The sequence below is a fragment of the Mastigoproctus giganteus genome, chromosome 8 (assembly GCF_048544385.1).
Source record: "Mastigoproctus giganteus isolate SK-2022 chromosome 8, ASM4854438v1, whole genome shotgun sequence".
In the NCBI taxonomy this organism is placed as follows: domain Eukaryota; kingdom Metazoa; phylum Arthropoda; class Arachnida; order Uropygi; family Thelyphonidae; genus Mastigoproctus; species Mastigoproctus giganteus.
Window position 1 is genome coordinate 126,124,922 of NC_143582.1, and position 21,175 is coordinate 126,146,096.

The following is a 21,175-nucleotide window of genomic DNA, read 5'->3' on the forward strand; positions in this document are numbered from 1 at the left end:
TTTAATAACTTTATTAACCGTGGACATCATAAGTGCCTTGGAATATAACATGCAATTTTTCTGTTGTTATGATAATTAGCTCAATGGCAAAGGTTAAGGAGCTTTAAAATGCCTGTTTCTGAGAATCTATGCTTACTTGCTTTCTATTATGTATTGCTCTTCTTTATTAATTACAAAATAAGAGTACAATAATAATGACAAAACAACCATTTGTATTAATGTGCAGTCAGTTATTTATCTTGTCCAATTCTTTTTTTATTTTTTAAACGTACTTATTCCTGTAGGTATAATTCTTAAAAAGCCAGACTGAAATCTATATTCCCTTTTTCTAAATATATATGTGCATCAAAGGTGCATTTCCTGGGCATATAACTTATGTATAATGTCTATTAACACCAAACTCATAATTACAAAATTACACATTCATTCAAAATAAACTATCATGTATCATACATTTAAAAAAAAAATAATAATCTATTAACACTGTATATATTTATAACTGTTTGCCAACTGAGAAGAGAGAAGAAGAGAGAGGAAAAAAAAACCCTTTATACAAATAATTGGAAATTTTTATGAAATACTGTCTTGAGGTACATTTTGTTTTGTGAATCTGAGTCAAAATTATGTTTTTAACCATGCTCAGTTTAAAAACATATGCATTAGTTTTGGCATTAGTAATTCAATATCACATTAAAAATTATTCACCTCTGTTAAATATAAGCACCTGGAAGACTTAAAACTTCAAATAAATAGTATAGAAAAAATAACTTTATAGTATACTACACTAGTATTATACTAGATCACAGACTTAGAACAGTTTCTTCAACAGAAACTATCTTCTGATATCACTTTAATGACTGCACCTTAAGGCATTAATTCTTCTAATTCTTCACACGAGACCAGCTGATGGATGGAAAGCTGTAAGAGGAAATTGACTCATTCAAGAAATAAAAATGAAAGATATGGTACATAAAATATTTCTTATCTGCTTAAATTTATTAAATGAAGTCTAATTAAATAAAGTATACAGCAAAAGCTTTAATATTCCTCTTACTTACCTCTTATTATAGTTACCGCTATATCTGCTTGGTTATATATGCATAATTAAAGGAAGCTGGTTTTGGGAAAAAATTAAAAAAACATAAAATAAAAATAAAATAAAATATTATGACATCATATTTTAAGATGTGCACATCTCAAAAGATCTTTATGGAAAACCAATATACAACAAAGATTCACTTTGAACAGAAAGTTAAAATTCAGCAGAAACACTGTAGCAAGCGAAGGTCAGCAAAAAGCTGGCTTTTCAGTGCTATTAACATGCACACACAAAGGAAACTGGAATTTAAAAATTGGAAGAACACGTATTGAAGGAGCTTAAACCTAATTTGTAATGAGAACAGAACATTATTCAAATTCCATGTTAGATTGTTTGTTATTTGGTTTTTAGGAGCATTAGCAACTAAGGCCATATTGCTCCGGGATATGCGGTGGTCATTTCCTGACCTTTCCGCATCTTCCGTATTTGGTGGTGACGGGCTCGAACCCCGGTCTAATCAAGAAGCGTGTGCTATGCACTGCTGCTCCTTGCCATGTTAGAAAGTTCTATTGGTAACCGATTGGAAATTAGTTAAATATTCTATTAAGAATATTTCATGTTCACTCTTTAGCTTCCATAATGCACAACTTGTAATTATTAAAAAAATTTAATAAATATCTGCACACTCTACATCCAGTTTGTCGCAAAGGTGGTCAACTGAAAAGCTAATCCAATTTTACTGAGATTGTAAATTGTACAATTATGGTAGAAGGCACATGTATTTGAAACATCAGAAAGATCATATGTGACAGTGTTAAAAACCAATGTTCTTCATTGAACAACCTTGACAATTTATCTCCATCAGATATGAACTTTCCAACATCCCAAATACATGTGCTTTCTGCTATAACTACAGCTTTCCCAACAGTGTTAGTAAAGCCATATTAGCTTTACTTGTTGCCAACTTTTCCATAAACTGGATGTGAATAATGCCCAAAATTTCCTACTGACTACAAGTTATAGAAGTATCAGGTTACCAGTAGAAATTTCTAACAATACAGAATTTAAATAATGTAGAATTCTCATCAACTAATCAGGTTTAAGCTGATTCAACAAACTGGATCTTCAAATTTTTAAATCTGTTTCCTCTGCACCTGCAGATTAATGGAAACCGAAGATGTTATTAACAGCACCAAAAACTATACACGTTTTGCTGACCTTCACTTAACATCATGCTTCTGTAACTATTTTAATTTTTAACTTTCTGTTCATGGTAAGTCTTTGTCTTATGCTGGTAATTTTGCATGAAGGTCCTTTTGAGACATGCACATCTTAAATGAACAATATCTTAATATTTTATTTTCCATTTTTTAATTCCTGCCTGCAACCAACTTCTTTTAATTATGAATTTAAACCCAAGCAGATATAGAGAGAAGTTATGAAATACGTTATGAAAATTAAAGTCCCTGATATATACTTTATTGAATTATATTCATGTTTAAATAGAAACTACTGCTCTGTCTTTGTGATCTAAGTAACTGTTAACTGTATTTAATGTAACACACCAGTCTGCATAGGTACTGTTCATATAACCAAGGTTTTTTCCAATTTTTAAGGTCACAACAAAATAATTTCAGTTATTCTAGTAAATGAAACTGACAAGCTAACTGCCAAATCCCTTGATTACAAGAAAGGCAAAACAATCTAACAAGAATATTATGAGTATGATGTCATGAATTCTTTTATATGTAAGCTTATTTTGGTTTCTAGAAATTTTGGTCTTATCCAGTGATGGGAAGGAGGAAGGAAACTCTTGGAATTATTTATTTATTTATTTTTTAGTTAATTATACTCATATCTTTAATATTTTCTAATCAGGCTCAAAGGCTTATAAGTGGTAAATGTTTTGCCCATTCCACAGATACAGAATGACCACCCAAAATACAGGGAGATTTAAAATTTGCACAATCCAAATATTAGTAATTAAAATTTATTATAATTACTATAATGATGATGATAATAATTTGGTCTTGATGTTCACATATGAATTTGAATTTAATGATAATAAACACCTGTTCAGAAAGGAATATACTACAATGGATTTATATAAACAAACCAGTATGGATGAGTTTGTGTTACTGTAATCTAATAACACTGTTCTAGATGTAGAAATATAGCACTGCCACAACATGGTTTTGTGAAAATTGCAAATGGTTAAAAAAAAAAAACAGAGAGAGAGAGAGACATTAGCTCTTTTATATTGAGTTTCATGAATTTTCAAATCCCTTGATTATGATTTAAAATTGTAACGTTGTTGTGAGAGATGGAATTATCAGTAGCAGTTCTCCTATGAAGCAAAGTCTTATTTGCATGCATTGTGCGTAGTATGTATGCAGACCAATTCCACAGGATATTCCTGTGTTTATGCTAGGTGCACAGAAAGTGAGGAAATTATGCAGAAGTTTAGAAGAAAAAAGTTGCTGCTCTTGAAGGAATTAAATCAGGGAACTCATCAGGAACTCAGCTGCCCTCCTTAACATTGAGCACACTTTATGCATCTGGCTGGATGATGATGATGAGCAGGATGCACTGGTCCCACAGCAGGCAGTTATTCTTGGTGACAACTGTGAGGAAACAAGGAACATTTTATGCAATAAGAATAGGTGAAATAGGTCCAGAATATGTCTATCAGGATCAAAAGTTAGCAACATTGTAGAAGAATTTTCATTTTTAAAAGGCACAAAAAGGTGATATTAATGTACAAGTTGGTATTTATGATGTTAGGCAAAGGCATTCTTGGATTTTACTAGTGTGAAGTGACACTGAGAAAGTACCATGTGTTGTTAAGGCTGAATTTAAGTGTCTTGATTTTGCCATGACATGATAGGAAGGAGTTTATGATGAGTCAATTAATTTGGCTCTGGAGAGACTGTGCAAGATGCATAGGGTAGAATTTTTCCTAGCATGGTCAGTGCTTCTTAACAGATGTGACTGTTTTTACAGGAATAGAACACACTTTAAATAACAGAAGAGAGTTGCAAAAATATTTTCTGGTGCTATCAAGACTGTTAGGTGAGTCGTAAAATTGCTATTTTGACATGGGGAGGGGGAGTGATATACAGGTTAATGGCAACCAAAGCAGAGGTGAAATTGATTCTTGCATTGCATCATTGATTCTTGCATTTTTCAACATCAGTTGTTGAAAAATGTAAACAGCAAATGGGAAGTGCTTAAAGAAGCCACTAAGTATTTAATACCAAGAGATATCCAAGATTTAGACTAAAATTATCAGAAGCTGGAAAGAAGTAAAAGACATGAGTTGATTATAAATTTTCAGTGGAGAGAGCCATACAGATGTATAAACTAGTGTGAAATAAAGTTACTCAGGAAGTTAGGTTTTTTTTTTTTTTAAGAGCATTAGCAACTAAGGCCATATTTCTCCGGGAATATGCGGTGGTCATCCCCTGACCTTTCCGCATCCTCCATATTTGGTGGTGACGAGGAAGTTAGGCAAGCTAAGAAATCTTTGGCTAAGAATGCAAAGAAAAGCAGCAAGGAATTCTTTGCATATATTAATAATAAGAAGGAAAGGGGCATATCAAATCGGTCCACTGGATATGAACGATATATATAACTGTCGATGATTGATCCTGTACAGACTGCTGATCAACTGAATAAATATTTTCTATCTACAGTCACATAAGAAGTTTCATAGATAGAGTTATCAGAAGTTTCTAATACCAATTTGGAGTTAAATGATTTTATAAAAGCAAAGTAAGGTTGAAAGGAAGTTGCTGTAGCTAAAAGTGAACAAAGTGCCTGCAGCTGATGGAATATATCTAATTATATTAAAAGAAGCTGCAAAAGTTAAACCTTTAGCCATTGTTTTATTCAGAAGAGCATTCTTAGGTTAAGACCTGCAGAGGTTTCAAGGAGGTTTTTAGGTTTTAGAGGTTTTGAACTTGAGATGTGCAACTCTATCACCTATTCACAACATTGGTTGAAAAGAGTGAAGTGAACAACTACACACCTGTAATTTTAACCTCTGTACCAGAGAAAGCAATGGAATCAATAGTTAAATAAGTAATGCAAGATCATCTTGATAGGAGTGGAGGCATAAAAGCAATCAAAGCATCACTTTGTTAAAGAGAGACTATGTATAACAAATATGATAAGCTGGTATGAGTTTGTTTTGAAATCATATACTTAAGATTTCAGTAAATAAAAGCATTTGATACTGTACAGTATCAAATGCTTTTATTTACTGATATGCATGATTTTCATATAAATCAGAGCAATATGACATTAGGGACAAGTTACTATTGAAAAAGGGATAGATAAGTCGTAAGAGACAAAGAGTGGTTATAAATAGCCATTGCCCTTCATGGACTAATGTGAAGAATAAGGTTCCACCGGGGGTCAATGTTGGATCCCTTAATGTTTTTATTATTTATTAATAATATTGATGTAGGTACTTCAAGTTTGATGTTTGTTTTGAAGTTTGCTGATGATACAAAGGCGGGCATAGTGGTTAATGGCAGTAGTCAGGGTATGCTATTTCAAGAGGATCAAGAACAATTACCACACTTGCTGAAAAATGGCAATTGAGATCTAACAGTGATAAATGCAATTATGCATTTGGGTAGCAATAATTCCAGAATAACATACCATTTGGGTGGTACCAAACTCAAAGTTGTGGAGTATAAAAAAGACTCAGGGTCAACTCTACAGTCCAACACGAAATTCTCTGAGTAACACAAACAAGCTCCTAGAAAAGCCTATAGAGTTCTGTCAGTCTTTGATAACATCCAGGAACTTTGCCAGCAGAGACAAAGAGGTAATTAATTCCACTGAATAAGGTCAGGCCGCACCTGGAATACTGCATAAAGTTTGGAAACCCCATTTTATGAAAGACAGAGCTCGGATGGAAATGGTGCAGAGAGAAGCAACAAAATTAATCAGGATACAAAATCTTATCAAAAACTATTTTTTGGCCAGAGAGTAATTGGGGGAGAAGGGTTGTTTTGCTACTACTAATACTAAATAGAAGATTTAATAACTGTTGAGCTAACAAATTTATGCACCACAGTCTTCATTATAAAGGATGCAACGATCTCAATAAATAGATGCAGGGTACTTTTGATTGCAGAAGATCTGGATATTTCAAATGTTGGCATGGTACTTAAAATAAACAAACAAAATGCTTTATTCAAGCCAGAAGAAAGGGACAAGAACAGCCTTTCTGTAAGTATGAGGAAAACCTGTCTAAAGTTATTAACTTTCTTCAGCTGTTTTAAATTGCTTACACCAGAAGTATAAGATTCAGAAGTTCTTTTCTTTGAGAAGTTCACTAAAGCCTGTCTTTTTCCTGGAACATGAACTGAATTTGAAATCAGTAAATTCCACTCACTGCAGTGATTGCTTGTTGGATTTTTCAATATAAAAACTTTGAAAAGCACTCATATGGCTTTTCTCAGCACTTTTAAATAACCTATCAGAAATTGCTACTGTTCTGCCAATCTAGTTAAACATTTACCTTTCACGGCAGCAGCATGCATTAATTAAAACAGTTTCGGTCTCTCTTTTTAATTTTTAAATTTTCGCTAAAATATTTAGCCACTTTCAGTGGAAGGCATGTAGGTCCCTTTTCAGTGCAAAAATTATTCAGATGACATGGACAGTCTATTACAACCAAGGGCTTAACTCCTCTTTTGATACCATTGTTACTTTAACATTTTGGCCTACCATAACAGGTTCATTATCAATAATAAGCATCAGAGAATTTTCTAAAGGAATCCTGCATGCTTTCAGTTTTGTTATATGTCCAGTATTGTACTCCTAGAGTCAACTTACAACATTGCCACTGAGATTAATATGCTTTCAAGGATTTTTTTGTTAGAAAGATGGCCACAAGAATACAGTTTGGAATAACCTTGATTACTGCCATCTGCAGCAAGTGAAAATGGCATATTTTTCAAAGCCTTAACTATCTCTTCTTTCACTCTGTCTAATTTCATTAATGCCTGCTGTTTTTGCACTTTCACATCCATTTTTTACTATTTCACTATCAAGAAACGTGTATCTGAACAATGCACCTGCATGATCAGCAGCTCAGAGGATGGTTGTTTTGGCAAAACAATGAAAATAAGCATCCTTAACTCAATAATAAGGACAAGACAGTATAAACCAGTGGTTCCCAACCTGTGCTCTGCGGAGCCCTTAGGGCTCCACAGCTGCTCCAGGAAACTAAAAATTGAATGAAATTAAAAGAATTAGAAACATAAATTAGAAAACTAAAAATCACATTCTGAATAAAAATTTGCCAAGTTGAATTTTGCGCATTCTCTAGCAGACGACGTTCAGTCATTTTGCTGCCATTAGCTTCAAAATTATTGTGGTACGAGACGGACAGACGACGAGGCAGAGCGGGGCACCGGCACAGTGGCTTCTCCATAGAAATTGATTCTAAAAAGGGCTGCATGGGTCAAAAAAGGTTGGGAATTGCTGGTATAAACTATACTCTGAAGTTGTGAACATTAGCAGGTTATGGGCAAAAACCAGTGCAAGTTGACCTGCATATTTCTCATCACTTCTAGAAATATGCTTAAATGCTATATTTTGCTCCTTCTGGACAATAGGATTTTTTAGGGGGCTAGATGACATGGAAAAGCCATTGGAAGGAGAGGAATAGGCTGATCACATATAGAGATCAGAAGGTTCTTCAATGTGACTGGAAATGCAATTGAAGGCTATGGAAACAATTTAAGGACACAAAAACAAAAAAGAAAAACACCAGAAAATGTGAAGGCTATCCACGGGTAGCAACAACATCAGAAGCCAACTGAATATACGGCCTTAGAAGAAAAATGGCTATATGTCAACTTGCACTGCAGTCCTCAGTGACCACAGGTCATTTTGTACCAAGATATACACTGTCTCAGGCTGTAATAAAGAGGGCTCTATGTTAGAAAACTGTTATTTGCATTCTTCAAACCCAATCCCACAAGAAATTATCATGGAATACAGAATACACTTCAACTGGGATACTGACTTGTTGGTATTAAATCTAGAGGGGAAGCAGTGTATAATATCAGCCCTTCAACATATCAGAAAAAAAAAGACCATTTTAGTGTTGGAAGAATAATGGCTGAAGCAGTATCACCATTAATGGCTGCATGCTCCTTTATCTCCCAGGGCAGAAACCTTATTACTTGAAGATACAAAAGATGAAATCTTGAGCCCTTCATTGCAATTGGTCCTTAATTCATTTTTATGGATAACGCACTTCTCTACAGTGCTCATTTGATTGAAGAGTTTCTAAAATGTGAAAATATCCAGAGAGTGGAGTACCCTACAGATCTACAGACTCCCACCTCACAGAATATAACTGACTTAAAGTCATCTTAATGTGCATTAAGCCAGTTATATTCTATGAGGTGGGAGTCTGTAGATCTGCAGGCCACTCCACTCTCTGGATATTTTCGCATTATAGAAACTCTTCAATCAAATGAGCACATTAAGATGGCCAACTACTTTTAAATTTCAATATTTATAGTATTTACCTTACTATCTAATTCAGAGTACAGTCAACAGTAGCCAAACTTCCTAATATACTTAAATATTTTTGTATCATGATGAATATTGGCTATCATAAACTATATTCACCATCTCCCTTCACCTAATGCTGATATAATGTCAAAATAGTACCCCTGCTTAAGCACGTATAAATGCTGATAGTTGCCCACATATTTGTGGAACAGTAGAGCGCAGTAATCCTCAAAATGGACTTCTGGGTGCTATCACAGCATTACAAATAAATAGCATTATGTTCCTTGTTAGGAAGTACTTTTTATTTGTAGTGCAGCACTGGGACCTCCGTAGCCGAGTGGTCAGGAGCGGGAGTGCAGTAGCACACGCTCTTTGAGTAGACCGGGGTTCAAGCCCCTGACTGCTAAATACAGCCGATCTGCCAACTTGCACTGGACCAGCGTGGCAGATTATGGTCCATTTCCCTCAGCATGAATTGTTGAGGAGGCTTCCATTCTGCAGTGGGTTGATAATGGCTGCAGTTTACCTTACCTTTTACTGGGGCAATTTACAGAGAGGATATGGGCACACATATTTCAAACCCATGCACTGCTACAAAAAATGCAAGGCCCACTGTTTTTGTTGCAGCCCTGGCATATTGATTGCAATGAAGCACTTACAATCAAGCTGTATATTTCTCTTATCTGAACTATAGACAGTGTAAGCAGAAATTTATTTATGAAAAACTACTCAGTAATATATCTCAAAGAAGTCCAAATATGAACTGTCAAAAAAAGTTAAAACTTAGAAAACTGACTTACAATCTGCGAATACCTAATTTTCTACCAGGATAGAGCTTGTCTTCAGGTTCTCTGTTAATTGGACCTTGAACAGGTGGCTCATTTTCTGCATGATAGAGAGATTCACACCTAATAAAAAAAAGAAATATACACACTACTGTACTAATGTTTTGTTATTTAATAAAAATTTTATATTAAGTAATAATAATGATAAAATATTATATTACTGAACAAGGAATTCTTGTTCCTTGAACTTTTAATAAAGTAATATACAGAAAACAAAAATTACTATCTAAAAAACCCTGTATTGTCTTGCATTGAATAAAAAGCAAGACATTGTATTCAATGCAAGAATACAATTTTGTATTCAATGTCTTGCATTATGAATAAAGCAATGCAGTCGTCCTCCAAAATTGAATCTTGTTCACCAGATTCCCATTTGAAGTGATGATTCATTTATGACGCTCATGTTTCACATTAATATGATTTGTACAAATCTGTCCCCAAGCTATATTCATTGTTATTTTCCATTCATAAACAATACTAGAAGTGATGTGTCGTTATGGACATAAATGTTCAAAAAGCCAAGAGATCTGCCGTAATGCATATAGGCAGTCATTCTTAAGCAGTCAGTATATGAGCGGTGTAAAAGTAAAGGCACATGAAATTAACTTCTCGATTCTGTTGGCACACTGAACTGAACTCAGAGATATTAGCAGCAACAATGTTTTTGTTTATAGCTGGTGCACATTTTTATTTGTTTTTTGATTGTGTTGAGGTTAAAATGTTTATGTATATGGAATAAACTTCCAATAAAATTTTAGGTTTTTTTCTAATTTGTAGCTTAACCCAAAAGTAAGTGTTCACTTTTTAGCTATGAATTTCAGACTTTTCATTTTCAAAGTTTTGAAAAGCTGTTATTTCTTAATATTCCAAAAATTACAGCAGATTGAATGTACTCTCTCTCTCAAATATACAGTGACAGACAAAAAACTGTATCACCTTAAAACAAGTAACATTTGTAATGAAACATATAAGATATTGTTTGATTACAGTCATTTTCTTTGTCGCAAAGCAAAGGTATTGCGTCAGATAACGCTTCTATTGCATCAGACAGTAATTGCAAGGTACTGCATCAGCTGTTTCTATAAATATGGCATTGGAAGGGTATACACGCTCATTAGTATCCTGTTTTCGGAGGTGTAAGCATGGCTCCATATATTCAGTTGACACCAAGAACAAAAAGTGTAGCTGTTGCTCTGTCCCAGGAAGGGCTTTCTACGCGTGCTATCGCTGATAAAATAGGCTGCCACCAGTCAACAGTATCCTGGGTGCTGAAATTAAAGTGTGAAACAGTGATACGAAGAGAAGACCTGGATCACGCCATAAGAGAGTGACCATGCCTTCCCAAAATCGATATTTGAAACAGCTATGCCTTCGTTTAGGCACCGGACTTTGACATAACCTCAGGTGTTGAAACAAGTGCACAATAGTTCATGCTTGTTTCAACACCAGACGGCTTTCGGAATGTGATCTGCATGCTTATCGGCCCAAGAAGAAGCCTTTGTTGACCCAACAAATGAGGAAGAAGTGACTTGCTTGGGCTAAAACGTATGTTTCATGGACAAAAGAGCATTGGGACACTGTCATCTTTTCTGATGAATCGAAATTCAACCTACATGGCTCAGATGGGAAGCGATATGTCAGAAGACGAAAATTGGAGGCATACCATCCTGACTGCATAACACTGACTGTAAAGTTCCCTGCCGGTCAGATGGTCTGGGGATGCATAACAAGCAAAGGGGTGGGGTGAATTACGTTTATTAATGGAACGGTGAATGCAGAAACCTACACTGCTATCTTGGAGGAGTGCCTGAAACCTGTTATTAGGGATCATGACACAGACGTTTAAAACTGCATTTTTCAACAGGACTCAGCACCTTGCCACACAGCAAAATCGGTAAGTTTTATGCTATTTAGATTAAATGATCAGTTTGTCTTCCTGTCCTCACAAGGCTTAAAACATCTTACACCAATGTTTTCCCTCATTTTTCTCTTTTAAGGTGCAGTCATACTTCAGAAATGCTGGCATTAGTGTTGGACTGGCCGGCAACAGTCCAGATTTGAATGTGGTCTAAAATTGTTCAGAAGAATCCAACAAGGAGAGCTGCAGGAGAGCATTGTAAGTGTGCAGTACCACGAAATTGGGCAACCGTATATCCAGAAGCTGATTAACTCTATACCAGATCATTGCAAGGCTGTAATTGCAGCTCGAGGAGGAACAACAAAATATTGAGGACTTTTTGCTGATTTACAGTACATAATACTATTACGTTAACTTGTCATTTCAGTTTGTACATGTAAATGCAAAAAAATGTATGTTTGGTTGTCATGATTGACATTTGCAAGATTTCTCATATTTCGATTAATTACACATTTTACCCTGTGGGAAGATATTTATGGCAATTAGGGATATCAGGAGCCTTTTTATTGGATTTCATTCAGAGATATATATCCCATCTAACAAATGCATTTCGAACATTTCTGCAACCCACAACGCAACGCAAAACACATTATTTGCAAAATTCACAAGTGATGCAGTTTTTTTGTCCGCCACTGTAGGTGGAGGTGAACGAGTTAAGTTATTCAGCATTCTGATATCCAAATGACTCCCACAAGAGAGACATGAAATAGTATGTAGCATACTCAGTCACACAGTATGACAAATGTACAAGAACAGCTGCTATACCTTGGTGAAATCATTAAAGGTTTACCCACAGAAAAAACAAATGTCAGCAACCTCATAAGAGATATGATCATTGGTGCTCATGCAGTGGTAAAGTTCATAATCATGTTGATGTAGATAGCATCCAGGGTACTGTCATGGACCATCTTCCAGCTGGAAGAAGATAATGCTCCATGACTAGGGAGCAACAGAGATTGATTGGAGAGACTTTTTTTTTTTTTTTTTTTGATTTGGTAGTTGTTGGCGCATCGGCTTCTGTGGCCATAATGCACCTCCCAAGGTTTTTGCAGTACTTTGATCCAAGCCCGAGGCAGGAATCGAACCCGCAACCTTTGGGTTGCCGGGCATTGGAGAGACTGTGCAAGGCTCATGGGGGAAGAATCACTTTGTCCTCTGCCTGTGGCTACTGTTAATCTTTTAGTCTGTGAATCCCCCCAAGCTAACAGTTTTCTGACCCACCTAACACAGGCTCAATAGCATCAGGAAATATTCTTGCATCCTTTCTATTTAAGTATATCCCATACCTGTAGAAGCAGTCTTTTCTGTTAGCAAGTAGAGACCACACTGAAACTTAAACTGCTTCTATAGGAATAAGCAGCAGCTTGGAAAACAAGGTACTGTGGAGTTTTGAGGGCTACTGGGAGTCATCATGGAACAAGTAAATATGTGGGTTGTGTTAGGGTAAATAAAAGTAAGAATAGGTGTATGTATACTTGCATGTACACCAATGCTAGGAGTATAGAAAATAAATTTGATGAATTTGAAGTGCTGGTCAAGACATCAAAAGTGGATAATGCTGGGATATCAGAGACACGGTGCCACACGGATATAAGCAGTGCAGAATTGGAATTTGGGGAGTCCAATGTGTACAGGAAGGGTAGACAGGGTAAAAGAGGAGGGGAGGAGAGGTGTTGCTATTAGTTAAGAAACACAAAATCTAAGGAAGTGCATCCAGTTGACATGAGTGGACAAGTGCAATGTTGAGTCAGTTTGGTGTGACATAAACACTGAGCAAGGGAAAATGAGAGTAGAAGTGTGTCATTGGCCTAATGACTCTGATGAGTACAACGAACAATTCTGCAGAGAAATAGAATGGGCTAGTAAATAAGAATGCCTTGTAATGGGGAAGTTTAACTTTGAAGATATTAACTGTAATTTATGTTTTGGTCATTGCACGCTAGCAAGACTTTTGTGGATTCATTGGAGGATTGTTTTCTACAGCAACATGTTCGAGAGGCAACCAGAGGGAGTAATACTCAATCTGATTATCAGTGGTGATTATTCATGCACCGAGAATTTGCAGATAAAGGAGCCACTAGGTGACAGTGATCCCAGTGTACTGATGTGGGATTTACTTAAGGATGTAACTACCATCAAGGGTAAAGGGAATGGTTTTTGTAAAGGTGACTACAGTGGTCTCAGACAGTTTTTAAATTCTATACAGTGGGATCAATTGATGATGTTAAAAACAGCGAATTCTAAATGGGAAGCCTTCAAGGAATTAACCTTGGAAGCCACTAGACTTTTCATACCAACTAAGAAATACTATTCAAGATAGATACCTAAATGGATGTCAGATGAATTAATGAGGTTCATGGCAGAGAAGAAAAATGTGTGGGATGCATATAAATTATCAGGTGACACAGAAGCCTAGGGCAGATATAAGCCAGTCTGTAATCAAATCACAAAGGAGGTTAGGCAAGCGAAGGCTGATTACGAGAAATTCTTGGCAATAGGTGCAAAGAAAAACAGACTTCTTAACTTATGTAAACTCTAGAAGGAAGGAGATGAATCAGATTGGTCCACTTGATGTTGGTGGTTCGACTGTTGATGATCCTGCTCAGATAGCTGACAAACTGAATGAGTATTTTGCATCTACATTCACACATAAGAAATTCTGTTAGGAAGGGAAGGACAGAAGTTTACTAAACTCTAACAGAGAGCTAAATGATTTTGTAATAACAGAGAGCAAAGTGGAGGAGAAATTGTTGAAGTTAAATGTAAAAAAGAGATCTGGGGCAGATGGAATCTTTCCAGTTATATTGAAGGAGGCAGCGAGGGAAGTAAGCAATCCCTTAGCCAAAATTATGAGTGCATGCTTAGATTCAGCAGAGGTCCCCACGGAATGCAGATGTCCAAATGAATCCCCAATTCACAAAGGGGGTGCAAAGGGTGACACAGATAATTATAGACCTGTCAATTATAGACCAATTATACGATATCAAAAATAATTTTGATATCATATAATTGGATTTCAGGAAAGCTTTTGTTACTGTAACACATGGAAGGCTGCCGTACAAATTTGAGCAGTATGGCATTAAGGGCAAGTTGCTGCAATAGATAAAAGGAATGGTTGAGTGGGAGATGGCAGAGAGTGGTAATAAATGGACACTGCTATATATGGACTAATGTTATTAGTGAAGTCCCCCCAGGATTCGGTGCTGGGTCCATTGTTGTTTTGTATATTTATCAATGATATCGATGAGGGTGTATCAGGCTTAATGTCCAAGTTTGCAGATGATAAAAAGGTTGACAAGATTGTTAACAACAGTAAAGACAGTATACTGCAACAGGATCTAGAAAAGTTAGGTACAGTCAGTCCTCGTATAGCACGATAGTTATGTTCCTAGAAACCCTCGTGCAATGCAAAATCGTGCAATATAAACAACAGGCCCTATGGGAAAAATAGGGTTAGGTGCCGACCACCAAGATTGAACACTCATTTGTAACCAAAACATTACCAAACACAATAAATAATCATAATAAAATATTGCTACTGCTTTTGCTTCTATCGTACGCAAACTTGTTTTTTGTTTGATTTTCTATTCAAACAGATGACAGCTGTTCCATCTCTTCCAATTCTTTGTGTCTTAATCTAATGGATTTTAATTAAACTTTTGAGTTATTCCTGCTATGAAAGTTGTTGTTATTTTCTCTTCATTCTTTGTAATTCTCGGTGTTGCCTCATTTAGGCCTGTAGCACGTGCAATATCACATGGCCTTTCATTTTGCTCGAAGCGTTTCACAATTTCATATTTTTTCTCTATCGACAGAGGCGGACTGGCCATAAGCCTTACCGGTGGGCCAGAGGCCGGTGTGATTTTGGCCATAAACGCTAGTATGAGGTCACTACAAATTTTCCTGGGTAAGATTTTTTACCCAGTCCACCTCTGTTTATCGATATTGATTTTCTTTTTCTCTCTGAATCTGCAGTGTCTTCACCAGGACGCTTCCTTTCACACCTTTTAAGTACTTTACTCATTTTTAGGGAATAAAGCACAATTACAAAACGAGGAGGCACGCTTGATACACATAAACAAAACTGCCCGCGTGTAGCAACTGAATAAACAACACCGTAAAGGCCGAGATACACTATTAACACCTCACATTTTACTAAAGCACATTTCTGGGGGTTACTACCATAAAACAATAAAAACAATTTCCAGTTGCGTTTCTGCTAATGGAATCTGTTATAAACTCGATCTAATTGCATTTGCGATTATACCAATAGCTGGAATTGTGTTGGTTTTTACGTTATTATGGTGAAATGTGTTTCCCCTTCACTGATATAAAACACATAAATACATTTTCAGAATCTTCTCTTCATTCCTATCGTGTTGCGTTCAGTTGGGGTGATTCCGCGTTCGACTGCCATTTCTTGTAAACACAAAGGCGAATCGTGCATAAGCGAATTCGGTTCGTGTTATATAAGATATCGTTCTCCTATTTATAAATCGTGTATTATCGAGTTCATGTAGTGTAAACACGTGTTATACGAGGACTGACTGTAGATGGGCTGAGAAGTGGCAACTGAAATTTAACATTGACAAATGCAAAGTACTGCATATGGGTAGTAATAACCCAAGAGAAACGTATCAACTGTGTGGTACTATACTCAGGGAGTTGGAGAATGAAAAAGACCTGGGGAGTAATTGTGCAGTAAGATATGAAGTTCTCTGAGTAGTGCAGACAGGCTGCCAGAGCAGGTCATGGAGTTTTGTCAATGATATATAGGAATTTTTCTAGCAGAGACAAGGAGGTGATTATTCCTTTGTATAAGGCAATGGCCAGGCCACACCTTGAGTACTGCATACATGGTCTGGATGCCTCATTTTAGGAAGGATGTAGGAGGTGATTATTCCTTTGTATAAGGCAATGGCCAGGCCACACCTTGAGTACTGCATACATGGTCTGGATGCCTCATTTTAGGAAAGATGTAGAGTTGCTAGAATGAGTACAGAGAAGGGCAACAAGATTGGTGAGAGGAACAAAGGGGTGCCCTTACCAAGAGAGGCTTAAGTCCTGCAAGTTGCAGCATATGGAGACTAGGCACCTACGAGGTGATCTGATTGAGGTGTATAAGGCATTGAATGGTGTGAGCAGGCTCAATGCTGATGGGATACTTCCACTTGCTCAGATTAAGACCTGAGGGGGCATAGATTCAAATTGAGGAAAGACAGTTGTAGAATAGATGTGCAGAAGTTTGCCTTTAGCCAGTGGGTAATTGATTGTTGGAACAGACATCTGTTGTTGTGAAAGTTGACAGCTTAAATAAATTTAAGACTGAACTAGACAAACATTTGGAGTGACCAGATGGGTGAAATGGGAACTTTTCATTTATATATATATATTTTTTTGTCACTGATGCTATATAAGCTTGCTTTCTTGCATCATATACCTCAACTAATGCTAACTTCTAAAAATTCATCAAGAACAATTTCTCTACTGATCAAACCTCTCGCCTGGAGTTCTTCAAGATTGCTCAATATCTTGTAGTAGTTAACTGCTGTTAACTGGCATTTTAGCAAAACATGCTTTTGCAAAACAATTATTAATCGTGGTTTCTATCACATTTTGTCTCCATAATTTCACCAACTCTGATATGCACATGCGCAAATCTATAGGTTGGTTGGTTGGTTTCTATTCTCAGTATAATTTTTTTTCATTATGCACCTTCGATAGCGTATTTTCAAATTATTAATAATACCTTGGTCCATTGGCTGCAGTTTAGATGAAGTATTCATGGGGAGAGAGAAAAAACAATCTTCACACTATTAAGTTTCAAAATTACCGAATGAAGGTGAGCAGGGCAGTTGTCGACAATCAATGTGATTTTTTTGTTTTCTTTTGTCATCTTTCTATTGAAATTTAAAATCCACTCTTGAAAAATTTCACTTGTCAATCAAGATTTTTTGTTGTAGTTGTACTCCAACTCTAACAACTTTACTCCTTTAAAACATCGTAGTTTGTTTACTTTTTCCTATTAAAAAATGCTTCAGTTTTTCATTACAAGCCATATTTGCACCAACCAAGACTAATTCTCTCCTTACTATTTTTAGCGCCTAAATATTTATCACCTTTAAAAATCAATTTCTTGCTCGACAAACAATTAAAAAAATAAACCTGTTTCATCAACACTGAATATATGTTTGGGCTCATAGTCCTCCATAATTTTTTTCAAAACTGTTTCTTTCAAAAGGGACAGTCTTCTTCAATTACAACTCCACTTTTACCAGAAATAACTTTTTTTGAGTAAGCCATGGCACTTTTTAAATTTGTCCAACCAACCAGAACTGGCTTGGAATGTTTTATGTCCCAGAAAAGATGTGTACTCCATAGCCTTTTCCTTTATTAATGGCCCTGATAATTGGCATGTTTTTGTCCTGAAACCATTTCATCCACTTAAAAACGGCTTCATCTACAACTTCATACAGTCATCATTTCGTATGCTTCCGACTGGGCCCTGTTTCCTCAAACAGTTTGAGAACTGAAACACGGTTTTTCAGAATGGTTGACACACTACTGGCAGGGATACCAAATTTTAAAGCAATTTCTCTTTTTTTTAACACCCCGATCTACATTATTAAGCACTTCTACTTTTTCCACTACACTCAAGGAGTTCCTCTTACACATTGTAAGGTTACTTGCACAACAGCTAAAACAAAACTGATTATGGACCACATGTACCTACCAAGTAAACAGATTTGTTATTTGGTTTTTAGGAACATTAGCAACTAAGGCCATATTGCTCCGAGAATATGCGGTGGTCATTCCCTGACCTTTCCGCATCCTCCGTATTTGGTGGTGACGGGCTCGAACCCCGGTCTAATCAAGAAGCGTGTGCTACGCACTACTGCTCCTTCCCACCTGGCTACGGAGGCGCCTCCAAGTAAACAGAGATAGATGAAATTTAGTGAAAGTGTGGATGACTCTTTTCTGTGAAACAACAGATGAATTTCCTGGATAAAGGAAAATCACTTTCTCCTAATTCTCTTACAGAGTGCTTACAGTAGAAAACAGGTTGACCAGAACCAATGTCCGTGTCAGGAATATGCCACAATCTTTGCTAAGGGCTGTGAATAGAATAGATAGCAGTTGACCAGTGCGACTTCTCGGTACAGTAGAGACAGTGGTATAGCTTTTATGGGCACCACTAAATTGTGGAATGTTTTAACTCTTAATCCCTACTCCTTTTAGCTCTTAATTTGTGCTTTCTACAGCATCAGCTCTATTGCCTAAAAGGCCAGAGGTGCGAAAAATGAGTACCCAGGTCCCTTGAAATTAGTTTGTTATATGGAAATTTTCTTCATTATATGGAAATTTTCTTCATTATATGGAAACTATTCTCAATGTAATGACCAGGGGGAAATCAAAAAAATTCACTATATAGAAGTTCATTACAGAGAGGTCCAACTGTATATACTTAAAAACCAATGTTAGGGTGCCACAGATATATATATATATATATATATATAAAATAAAATAATAAAAATGCCAATGCAAGCAACACTAAAGGCCACAAGGAAAAAATAGATTAACTATAGAATAAAGATTAAAGCCAGCAAATGGCAAACCGGAGTTAAAAACAAGACCATCTACAGACTGAATAACAGAGATGGGTGTAATTTAAAGAACAGTATCGCGCAAAGCAGCAGATAACTAATTCTTAAATTGATATAATAATATAATATATAAAAGATTGTATTAAAGAGTAAAAACAGAAAACATCAGAGAGTTAAATAAACTGGATATGGCAAATGCACCGAAGCACGCAAAGCAGCAGCAATGGATGCAAATGTAAATATATGTATATTATAATTAATATGATAAATAAAAGTAAAAGATGGCAGTTCGAAACATCCGGAAAGTTTAAAAAATTACATCAAAATGTCAAAAGAAAGTTACGATAGCCTACATCAGATAAAGGTGGGAAAAATTTGCTAAATACAGTACTCCGAAAATAATAAATAATGAAATCTGATGTCAGCAAAGTAAATATTGATGCTAAATCAGGTATTTCAACGGGGGACTACACCTGACATAGCATCAACGGACTGCGTTTCCATACTTGCCCATAGTTATGCAAGAGAAAATTTATAAATGTAAATAAATAAATATTAAAAAAAAAAAAAACTGGAAAAGTATCTCTTACAAAGTATGGACAAGGTAGTCCCTACGCAGTATTATAATGAAAATATAATTAAGATAAAAGGGTGAATATTATAAAAAGTAGACGATTAAAAATATTATACCTGAAAATGGCGATGCAAAACTACATGAGGTCAATACGATAGCTGCAAACAAAACAAATGAAACAGCTACTAACGAAAAAATAGATGACTAGTGACCTCTATAATCAGTTTTTAAAACAGTATTTTTGTCTAAACGATTTTTATCATTCTGTTATCTCCATTGGTTTTAATGCACTATATATATATATATATATATATATATATATATATATATATATATATATATATATACAAAGATGTAAATATGAGTTAAATGGAAAGCCAAAAGCAATAATAGCCGAAACATAAAAGAAATATTTTAAAGGAAGTGACCTCTAAAATAAATAAATAAAATAAATTGACCTTTAAAATAAAATAAAATAACGGTAGCTGGCATCAGATAATGGTGGATAAATTTAGCCATAGTTCAAAAAAAAAGGAGGGAAATAGAACAAAAATACAATTAAATCCAATGTCGGCAAAAATAAGTTGATACATGATCAGGTTTTTCATCAGGGGACTACACCTGACCATGTATCAAAGGATTGTGTTTCCATACTTGTCCAAAACTGTGTAGGAGTAGAAATTTGAAAATAAAGTAAAAATAATCAAAAAAGAAAAGCAAAACAACTCCTACAAAGTATGGACAAGGTAGTCCCTATGCAGTTCTTATAATGAAAGTTACAGTAAAAATTTAATACAAAAAATTAAAGTAAACAAATACCAATAAGTCAAAAACTTAAAAGCATAAGACATTTTAGAAAATCTATACCTGAAATACAAAACCAAATGGGCAGGAAATGACAGTGTGAAAACACAAATAGTCAATCCGATGGCTGCACCCAAAGCGTTAACAAACAGGGACCGTACGTAATATATAATAACAAAACCAACGTGAGAGAGAGCTGTAAAATAAATAGTGACCTCTATAATGCATTTTACCCTAAATTATGGACAGAAAGAAATATGAAAAAATGCAGCAGGAAGTACAACGAACATGACTATCTAAAGCAATAAAGAAATTAAGCAGAAGTGGTTGTGTTTTAAGACTGGCTTCATGCAAAGCAGCAGAAGGCTAAGACTTAAATTGAGGATAGATAAACATATATGAGAGGTTTCTGAAAAGTAAGGTAACACATTTTTTGTTCTTAATAATGGTGAAAGGGAATGAATGAAAAGCGGTGGACAGATAGACCCGTTAATTTTTTTTTTTTTTTTTTTGGTAGTTGTTGGCACATCGGCTTCTGTGGCCATAGTGCACCTCCAAAGGTTTTTGCAGTACTTTGATCCAAGCCAGAGGCGGGATTCGAACCCGCGACCTTTGGGTTGCCAGGCAGGCACTTTACCCACCTGGCTAGCCCGGTCGGCAGCCGTTAATAACATTCAAAAAGACCACCAGTGCAGGGTTGCAGTAATGTAGCCTCACAGCAGATTCCAGTTGCAAAATGGCAGCTACCATGCAAGTGTGGTCCAAAACAGGTGTTCGTGAAGTTATTCGCTTTATTCAAGCAAAAGGTTCTTCACCAAGTGACATTCACCATGAACTAGTTGC

General features: G+C 35.8%; 1 protein-coding gene across 1 annotated transcript in view; it reads right to left on the reverse strand.

Annotated features, from left to right (window-relative positions):
* Window positions 1-820: 820 nt before the first annotated feature.
* The window catches only part of LOC150081809 (RILP-like protein 1), a 96,906-nt gene continuing 76,551 nt past the window's right edge, over window positions 821-21,175 (reverse strand). Inside the window, exons 6-7 of the mRNA XM_090380325.1 lie at window positions 9,388-9,495; window positions 821-918 (exon numbers count right to left, since the gene is read on the reverse strand). Of these exons, the coding sequence (XP_090236451.1) occupies window positions 882-918; window positions 9,388-9,495 (145 nt within the window). The 3' untranslated portion in view covers window positions 821-881. The remainder of the gene's footprint in view (window positions 919-9,387; window positions 9,496-21,175) is intronic.